Here is a 10,310-nt window from a genome sequence, read left to right as displayed (position 1 = left end):
GGGTTTTTCCGATTTAGACTCTTTAATCGATGTTTATTGATACATGGCAAAGTTTCAGGCACTTCAATCCTCATTTGAAGATGACAGTCAGTACCTTGATGAATACTAGAGCAGGACAGACGGCTTATATTACACATGAGAGACAGAAAGAAACTGGACACGAAGACGAAAAAGGAGAATGACTAAACTCTATGACCACCGTATGTACAATGAAATACATATCTGCATTAAAAACTATACTTTGATAAATACATAACTTCATGGATCGTTAAGTAGGAATAGGAAATATTCAAAATACTGTGATTCTTCTTTTTAAATAGATACAAAGGATTTGTATAAAAGTACAATTTGTCCAGTCTAGATGACGCCTACTCATTGATGCGTTCGTCCACCGTGAGTTGTAGTGAAGAGCTGGATGTGGAGGCGAGTGATATATATACAGGAAGTATTTCCTCTAACGTGGGTGGATTATTCTCCATCTGCTGACGTACTCACAAAAAAAAAGAAAAAAAATCACAAATGAAGATGTGTTGGTGCTCTTAAATGATCAACACTGAGCTTTAAAAATAAAAAAAGGAAAGAAATGATGGAAAAAATGGCATTTCTTAGTTGGATTTGCGTTGGTCTGAAGGGACTCCAGGCACCGGCTGCTTACATTCATGTTCAAAGGGCACTTTGGAGGCAGGTGTGCAGTAAGTACAAATGATTTCCAGGAATCTCATTGGTTGGTTGGTGTTCAGTCCCTCTCATCCAGCTGTGGGTAAAAAAAAAAGACGTCGTTCAGCGAGAACCAATAGCAGCGCTGGTTTGTGGGCAGAGGCGGGGCTTCTAGTCAAACGTGCTCCTCCGAGTGGGACTTGGTGACGTTTTCCTGCCGAGTCGAGGCGTCCCCTGGTGGAGGCACGAACACATGACAGTTAACGTTTAATGAATCCAAAAGGAAGAGTAGTTATAAGGTGTTTTGGGGCTTTACTGTCAGCTTTATTGTCTTTCAATGTATGTAGTACACAGTTAAATGAAATGACGTTTTCCTCATCCATTGCACAGTGCAGAAATAAAAGTGTTAATGCAATAAAATATTAAGAATAAATATAAGGTAAATAAAAAAAGACCACTAAAAAACAAGCATACAGCAGACACAATCATACTCGCTACTCAGGTGATAATAATGTGACTGCGGTAGTCTCTTATTATGCACAGTATAATAATAATGATAATAATAATAATAATAATAATAAATATAACTTTACTTATATAGCACCTTTCAGAAGAATATTCACAAAGTGCTTTGACAGGTAGAACATAGTGATAAAAGAGAACTTTACTGGAAGGTGAGTCTATAAAAGTCAGTTTTAAGAAGTGGTTTAACCCTCCTGTTGTCCTCGTTTACAGGCACCAAAAAAATATTATTTCCTTGTCTGAAAAACATCCAAAAATTCTGCAAAAAAATTCCCAAATTTCTGAAAATTTGCAAAACCTTCAGGAAGAAGAAAATTCCAATTATTTCGACTAGAAGTACAGAGAACTCAAAAATCTGTTTGCAGAGTATAACACAGTTATAATGCAATAAAAATATTGCATTTTAAACAATATTAAAGCAAAAAAATAGAATCAACATGTACATTTTTTCATATGCTCACAGGTGGGCTCTACATACCAAAGATAATTTATGACTTACATTTTTAATGTATTTTCTGTGCTCGTGTCCTGTCTGCAATTCACCTGAATTTGAAAATCCATGAATTTTTTGAGTCACTACTGACTTGTAAGTTGTGCCGAGGAGTAAAGAATTTATAGTTTTTCATAGAATCTGTTGCTAATAGTTTTATTTTTGTCAGTTTATTCAAAAAGAGACATGTAGAATAAGACGATTTTGATGAAATATTACAATTTTAAGCTTTTATTTGGTTATCCAATGGAAGAGATTAATAGTTAATAACTATCCACAACTGAAAGATCCCATGATTCTTTGTTTGTGCAGCTTCTGACTGATAAATGGTGGGAGAGAGAACCATACATCTGGTTCATGTTGTCCGTCTCACGGTTACCTCTAAGCATGTGGAAGTTAGAGTGAAGCAGCTAGAAGCCAAAAAGGGTCAGAACGACCTCAACAGAGGAAGAGCCACGATCCACAAAGTCACCATCGTGGAACTGCCCATGGGTGTCACCACAAATAGTTATTTTTTCCCTCTTTTAACTCAATTTCAACAAGACTTGGTAGTTTGGACAGAACATCTTTAACTTGCACCAAAATCTAAAAGCCAAAAGCACACTTTCTGTGCAGTTTGTTCTGGTCTTTGAACCAATCCCGCATCTCTTTCATGAACTCCAATGTGACCTTCCCATCTTCAAGTCTTTGGCCTACGTAGACATCCTCGATCATCATGTTTTCAGTGTCCAGAGAGTCAACAACACATTTTTGTCTCATCACTGGCAATGGCTCTCTCATGTCTTTTAAATCTGCCGGCAGATTTTGGGGTTTAGAGGGTTAAAGCCCTTTTAGGATCATTTTTGATGTTGGATTCTAGAAGTAAAACTGAGCTGACTTACGGGCGACTGGGCTTTGGAGAAGTTGACGTGTGCATAAAGTAACACTGCGATGTCCTTGTGTCCTGCTTCCAGAGAAATGGACAGAGCGTTACTCTCATCCTGCAGGAAGTAAAAAAGTCAACATGAGACAAGAAGTTAGAAAAACTGACGGAAGACTGGAATGTACACTACAGTTCAAAAGTTTGGGGTCACTTAGAAATGTCCTCATTTTTGAAAGAAAAGCAGTTTTTTTTCAATGAAGATCACATTAAATGAATGATAAATCCAGTGTAGACATTGTTAATGTGGTAAATGACTATTCTAGCTGGAAACAGCTGATTTTTAATGGAATATCTCCATAGAGGTACAGAGGAACATTTCCAGCAACCATCACTCCTGTGTTCTAATGCTACATTGTGTTAGCTAATGGTGTTGAAAGGCTCATTGATGATTAGAAAACCCTTGTGCAGTTATGTTAGCACATGGATAAAAGTGGGAGTTTTCACCTGGATGACCCCAAACTTTTGAGCAGTGGTGTATATATTTACCAGCATAATCTCTAAATAAGTAGCAACAACAAAAGTAGCACCACTTATATTAGATTTACTGTACATCTCAACCCACTGTTATATCTACTATCACTACTCACTAAACTAGATAGCAATTACTTACTGAAACTACAGTTAAATCAAATTTAAAAACTCAAATACTGTCTTAACCCTCCTGTTGTCCTCATTTACGGGCACCAAAAAATAGTTTCCTTGTCTGAAAAAAATCAGCAAAAAATCCCCCAAATTTCTGAAAATTTGCAAAACCTTCAGGAAGAAAATTCCAATAATTCCTTCAAAGTTTCCCTTAAAAGTTTTATTTTCAAAAAATCCCCCAAATTTGGCAAGAAAATTCTTCTAAATATTTTCAAAAAATGAGTAAAAATCTTCCAAAAAATCCTAAAAATATCTAAAGTGATTCCATATATATCAGTAAAACTTCTAATATTTTCTTTAAGAACATTCACATAAAAATCAACCAAAATCCAGCAAAATTCGCTGGATTTTGGTTGAAAATGTGGACATCAGAAGTTTCACTGTGAAAATACATTTTTTTCCACATTTTCAAACTTTAAAACGGGTCAATTTTGACCCGCATGACGACACAAGGGTTCATAATAATAATTTGGTTAGAAAACTGTATTTTTTCATCACACCGCGCTATAAACATAAACAAACAATGAAAACCAGATGCTCCTCCCTCCATCTCCTTCCTGGTTACTCACGCTGTCGCTGAGCGTGGCGTCACATCCAGGTTGGGCCAGCAGCAGTTTGACGATCTCCACGTGTCCGTGTTCGCTGGCGCACATCAGCGCCGTGGATCCTTCGTCGTCCTGGATGTTGACGTCGGCGCCGTGACCCAGCAGCGCCCGGACCATGTCCATCCTGCCGTGACTGACCGCCAGCATCAGCCCCGTCTGACCCGCCTGCAGCCCGGTGAGACAACACGTTTCACTTTCAACTTCAATAAAACAAAGAGAGACAAGCTTTTTGTTCTCCATGGAATAAATTCAACTCACAGCCTCCTTTAACATAGTTTAGGCTCATTCATGGCTTTAAGCTGCTCTGTGGGGACACATTTTAATGCAAACACACCAACTTTTACCAAAGCCTACCAATGTTACAACTAAAATGGAAAAGTAGAAGCCATTACTGCTTAACAAGAATCTTTTGTCTTCGGTAGAAAATAGTTTAAAGTGTCTGTTAGAATTTCTTTGATCCTGAAATGTCTCTCTTTTTTTTTTTTTTTAAATAAACAAACCAGAAGTCAAAAACCCTAAAATATCCAGTTTATCATCGTATCTTAGAGTAAAATATTATGTTTTCGAAACTGAGAATCCATACAAGTGGGAATTTGGTGTTTTTGCTTGATTCAAGAGTAAAACATTTACTCAGTTATCAACAGAATTTCATTTTAGCTTGTTAAATTTATCCATCGTGCTTCAAAAATTGTGTTGGGAATTTCTCTCAATTTCTAACATGTTATAAAGTATAATTTTAAGGTAACAAATACAAAGATTACCCTTAAATCATACAACATTTTAAATACAAACAAGCTAATTATGTCTCACATATATTGAGTGAAACTTCAGATTCATCTAGCCGCTTCAAAACTAAACACAGAGCTTTCTGCTCTCACTTAAAGTACACGTCAACATCCAGACAATAAAAACTGTAACTATTTCAGAAAAATGATTACACCTAAAATATTCAGAGTGAGACAATCTCCAGTAAATGAAGTTCATGACTCATGTTCAAATCTCCAAACAGTTACCTTCATTTACCACTTGGTGGCACCAAAGTACGTGTTTTCTGAACCTAAACTTCCTGATACAAACATTTGCAGTTTCAGCTGAATGTTTGTGTCTCACTGTTGAATAAATGTAAAGATTGGCAGAAGAAAAATATTAATTTCAATCATTTTAACCCTGTATAACCATTTGTATCATATTTGCTACATGAGTTTCTGAGAACTCCATCTCATCAACATGATAAATAGTTAAATAAATAGGAGAAAACTACTTTTTGTTTAGAAAATCTACATTGTGAGCAAAAAGTTGCCTAATGTATGAGATGTGATACAAAAAATATATCAGAAACAAAATCATATGACATTTTTTAAAATTTTGTCTTTTGTGGATTTTGTTAAAAGGGTTAATAAACATCTCAGCCTGAAAAACATTTAATTTTCAGTCTATTTTTGATGGGTCAGGCTTTACAGACTTAAGACAAAAACATGCGCTGGTCGGTCACTTTTGAGATTTTGGGATAATTTGCTTCCATAATATGACTTCTTTCAGACTTGTGGAAATAAAACATCCAAAAGACACGCCTTTGATGTTTTTTTTTTTGTTTTTTTTAAACAACACTTTGTGTACTTCTACATGTAAAGGCTCCACATTAGTTTTATTCCACACACTCTGAGCCACATATCTCCACCTCAGCAGCAGCTATATACAGCAAACTTTCCAGTTTTCTTCAAATCTTTGTTCTGACAGTTTTTACTGAGAGGTTTCTTCTTACATCATTCACAGCCTGATTTCTACAACAGTGCATTTCAAAAAAAAAAAAAAAAAGTCAAAAACATTTGCTGTTGGCCACATTTTCATAAAAACCTCGAGTTTTACGAAAAAGTTTGGATCTGGCTTTGTCGAATGTAAGATTTCTGTTGAAGCAACTAGTGAGCATTTTATTGGAAAACAGCTTGTTTTCATATTTAAGCCTAAAATTGAACTTTTACTTCAAAAAGTTGTTATTACTGTAAGTAATCAGCTGAGGAAGTTTAACCCTTAGACACACAGGTGGGTCAAAAATGAGGTCATTTTCTTGCAATAATCTTTGTAATGAAAGGCTTTTATCATGTCACTTTTTTAGGTTACCTTTTATATAAATTGTAATATTTGTATTACTACCCCGGGCTCTTTATCACTGATGTCACATAAGAGGTGATGCTCAAGCGTGGAGTAAGAGTGGAAAAATGTCAACAAAATGGATGTTAACATTCTTTTGTTGCTGTTCTGTGCAATATTTTTCTTTTGCACATATCAAAATGTTCAAAATCTGTTATGAAGTAAAAAATAAATATATGTGAAACATGAAATAATTTTCATGTGGACAAAAATATAATACAGTTTTAATATTTATGACCAAAATGACAAAGAAAAAGGCATAAAAACACATTGATTCTTATACGGGTCATCTTATGGAGGAGTGTGGGGTCCAATCACTGGAGCACCTGAGGGTTAAATGCTGAATTTTATGCTTCTTCACTTTAATAATCTTTCTTGTTGCTGGTGTGTCTATGTGTGTCTGTTAGCTTTTTAGTTTCTCCCCGTTTCTACGTCATGACCTTCATTTTCCCGCCAACTGAAACCTAAACTGTGCCCGTTAGCTGCTGCTGCCTTTGACCTCCAGTTTCTGACCTGACTGGCTCTGGCGTTGACGTCGCCTTTGCTGAAGAGCTCCTCCACTATCCTCATGTCCTTGGGCGTCTCCACGGCAGCGAGGGCGGCGAGCATGATGGGCGTGTATCCCGCCTTGTTCTGCTGGTTCACGTTACACACATCTGAAACAGACACAGCGGCGGGTTAAAGCAGCTCTGGGGTGATTTTTTCTGTCCATCCTGGGTGGTCTGAGCGGGAATCAAACCCTTCAGGCTGCGATTGACTCGTCACCGTCGCCGCCTGTCACTCAACAACACAATAACGTACACGGCCTGGTGTCAGGCGGCGATGCTGCCGTCTGTCAGACTCCTGTGAAGGTGATGGACTGTCTCCACGCTGAACAACTCATCATTACACTCTCTGTGAGCTGCCTTTCAGTGCTAGAGCTACGCACAGGCACCAAAAAAAAAAAAGAAAACCTTGAGACATCAGAGCCAGGATGGAAGTGCAGCGAGGGGAGGCCTTCAGGAACTGGGACGGAGTGAGGATAAAGGCTACAATGGGAACAGGGGGGTGGATTTGCTGTCACAGAGCACAAGGACACAAAAGGCCGAGCATACAAAAGGCTTTTGGAGCAGCGAGTGGCCGGGACCTCATCACAGTCTATTGAGGGTTCAGAGGGATCTGAAGCTGCATGGATGAGGAGGAAACCTGCTCCAGAACTTTAAAAAAACAAGTTTACTCTTCTCCTATTTAGCTTCCATGTAGTTTGTATTAGTGTCCATTTCCCTGGTTTCCTTTTACTTGTGAGGTTTTCTAGCCTTTGAATAAGATGTATGACACATCACTAATCACAGTTACAGCTACAACTGACTCTTTGTGATGTTCTTAAAGTTTCCGGTCCACAGTTTTACACACTATTGCAGATTTACTGTACTGTTTAATGTTATTTCAGGAGAAACTGGGCATTTTTTGAACTTGCAAGGGAACTAAACAAGTTTTTTGGGGGTTTTTTTGCAGTTATGTCTACAGGTTTTGTAAGACACGGCAAGTATCTCTTATGTGTATTTAGATGTTTTTACTTTGTTTTTGTAACATAACAACCAGTGGTTAGTTTGAGACTTTATTCTGTAAAGAATACACTTAAATTATTGATGATTAATCTATTATTTGAAGGTGACGACAGAGATACAGACAGAAAATACAGAGTTTTTAGCCCTTATGTGGAAAGGTTTTTAGCACGTGGTAAATATCTTATATGTTACGTTTGTTGCGTATGTCTTATATATGCGTTTAGAGGTTAGAAATAATATGAGAACCATTGATAAGCTTTTGTTCTTTTAAAAAACTACTAAAACTGCTGACTACTAATGCAATATTTGAAGGTGACAGTAGAGATACAGACAGAAAATGCAGAGGTTTTTTGCCTTTATGTGGACAGGTTTTTTAGCAAACGGTAAATATCTTATACATTATGCTTGTTATGTATGTCTTATATATATGTTAACATGTTATAAATAATATAACAACCATTGATTAGACAGTTTGAGCCTTTGTTCTGTACAAAAAAACAACAACACCTAGACTATTGACTACTAATGTATTATTTCAAGGTGATGGCAGAAATACAGACAGAAAATGCAGAGATGGAAAAACAGAGGAGAGTTCGTGTAGGAACCTTATCAAAGATTACAAGAATGAGAATAAACTGAAGGGAAAGAAAAGCTTCTGAAACAAAAAAGCAAAAAACAAAACCTTGGCCACACTTTAAAACAAAATTTATAATTCCAAGATGTAATAAATCAGGAAGGCTTTCAAACATTTTAGTGTTTTCGTTCAACTCATGCCCTGAGCTCCGAACAAGCATGTTTCCTTTTTGCCCCACATGACAAGAAACTGCTTTTTAAACTACATTTCTGCTCTCTGTCTTCATCCTGCAGCTCTCACCTGCATCCAGCAGCTTCTTCACCACCTGGAAGTTGGAGTGCGACACGCTGTAGTGCAGCGCCGTGTTGCCGTTGCCGTCGGCCATGTTGACGATGTGGCGCAGGACGGCGGGCGACACGGACCCGAAGGCGCCCAGGTAATCCTCCACCATCGCCGCCACCGCCGACTTCTGGCTGGACACACGGAACCACTCGTGCTGCACCGTGTTGAGGAAGGCTCTCTGTGGAGGCAGCAGGTGATTACAGACCGGCTCACACACTAAACAAACCAAATAAATGAACCAGAACCCTCCTGTTGTCCTCATTTACAGCACCAAAAAATATTGTTCCCTAGTCTGAAAAAAATCCAAAAATTCTGCAAAAAATTCCCCAAATTTATAAATCTTCAGGGAGAAAATTCCTTTAAAGGTTCCCTTAAAAGATTTATTTTTTAAAAAATCCCCAAATTTGGCAAGAAATAAAAATAAAAAAAAATAAAAATTGTAAATATTTTCAAAAAATGAGTAAAAATCTTCCAAAAAAATCCTAAAAATATCTAAAGTGATTCCATATATATCAGTAAAAGTTCTAATGTTTTCTTTAAGAACATTCAGGAAAAAATCAACCAAAATCCAGCGAAACTTGCTAGATTTTGGTTGATTTTCATGTGAATTTTTATGTGATTTTTATCCCCCAGCTTTGCACAGAAACATTTACAGCAGACTATGATATATCATAACACCACAAGAAGTCCTCACCAGATCTTTACTGCTCACAGCTTTAGGGTCACTGAGGTGAGTTTTGAGAACGTTGCACGCAGCCAGCATCTTCTCACTCAGCTCATACCTTAGAATTAAAGTCAAAAACAAACACAAGGCATTATAACAGCTCTCATAATGGAACCAGGCAGAATTTCAGATAGAAAAAGGACAATGAAGTGAAACATTTTGCAATTAATGTACCGAGTTTAGATTTTGCATTTATAAATTCCTATAATAATATTGTGTGTCATCTACCGTATAGATAGACAGATAGATAGATATTTGCTGTACAATACTATAAACAAAACACTTCTAATTTTATATTCTATAGAAATACTAATTGTATTAAAAGTCAATATACAGTATTTACACCTTTCAGCGCACAGTGATTGAAGTGGTTCCAAGTGATTACACCTAGATTAAGCTCTCAAAAAATGTGACTTTTACAGACATTTGTCCAGAATCTCAGTCAAACCAATGTGAAACCAAATTCCACTGATGCACTAGAAATGTAAACAGGTAGTAAACGAGTGCAAAAAGTCAGCACAGTGTCAAGCTCAGAAAACAAAAACTGTGTTATTCCTGCACCTGCCTGTATAAAACTGAACTAGCAAAAGAAAATACTCTTAAAATATTAAACTCTATGGTAAAAAATAATAATACACTTTATTCATATAGCACTTTTCTACAGACAAAGTGCTTCATGTCAGCAGCAAAGTGAATCATCAAGTTTAAGGACAGGGGGAAAAAAAATGACATAAAAACCAAAGCAGCAGGTTAGGAAATAAAAAATAAACTAAAAATAACAAATAGCTCCTACAAACTTCCACTTGTGCAGCAGAATACTGTGACATCTGAACCAGTAATTTACCCACAGCAGTAAGATAATAGATTTAATGTTCTTCACCTCTCTCTGGTCTCCTGCTTCTCTGAACTTTCCTCGTCGTCCTTCTTATCCACATCCTCGGCTCCTTCAGGCTGGAACTCCTCCCTGATGCTCTTTCCCTCCACTTTCTTGTGTTCCTCCTTCTCTCCGAGCTCCTTCTCCTCATCCTCCTCTTCGTCCTCCGACCCAGAGGAGCTGCTGTCCTCCGAGCTCGAGTCGTCACTTGACGTAGTTTCATATCTAAACCATTAGGGGGCGACAAAGACACAGAAACTTTA

The 10,310-nt window shown here is 37.3% G+C and overlaps 1 protein-coding gene across 5 annotated transcripts in view; it reads right to left on the bottom strand.

Annotated features, from left to right (window-relative positions):
* Positions 1-3: 3 nt before the first annotated feature.
* Positions 4-10,310, bottom strand: part of kank1a (KN motif and ankyrin repeat domains 1a) — an 82,659-nt gene continuing 72,352 nt past the window's right edge. For all 5 annotated transcript variants that reach the window (XM_055011368.1, XM_055011363.1, XM_055011365.1 and 2 more), the window contains exons 6-12: positions 10,054-10,272; positions 9,144-9,231; positions 8,408-8,627; positions 6,500-6,642; positions 3,803-4,003; positions 2,551-2,649; positions 4-891 (exon numbers count right to left, since the gene is read on the bottom strand). In XM_055011368.1, the coding sequence (XP_054867343.1) occupies positions 829-891; positions 2,551-2,649; positions 3,803-4,003; positions 6,500-6,642; positions 8,408-8,627; positions 9,144-9,231; positions 10,054-10,272 (1,033 nt within the window). In that variant the 3' untranslated portion in view covers positions 4-828. The remainder of the gene's footprint in view (positions 892-2,550; positions 2,650-3,802; positions 4,004-6,499; positions 6,643-8,407; positions 8,628-9,143; positions 9,232-10,053; positions 10,273-10,310) is intronic.

This window comes from Amphiprion ocellaris, chromosome 6, assembly GCF_022539595.1.
Source record: "Amphiprion ocellaris isolate individual 3 ecotype Okinawa chromosome 6, ASM2253959v1, whole genome shotgun sequence".
NCBI classification, from domain to species: domain Eukaryota; kingdom Metazoa; phylum Chordata; class Actinopteri; family Pomacentridae; genus Amphiprion; species Amphiprion ocellaris.
This window is presented reverse-complemented; position numbering and strand designations above follow the sequence as displayed.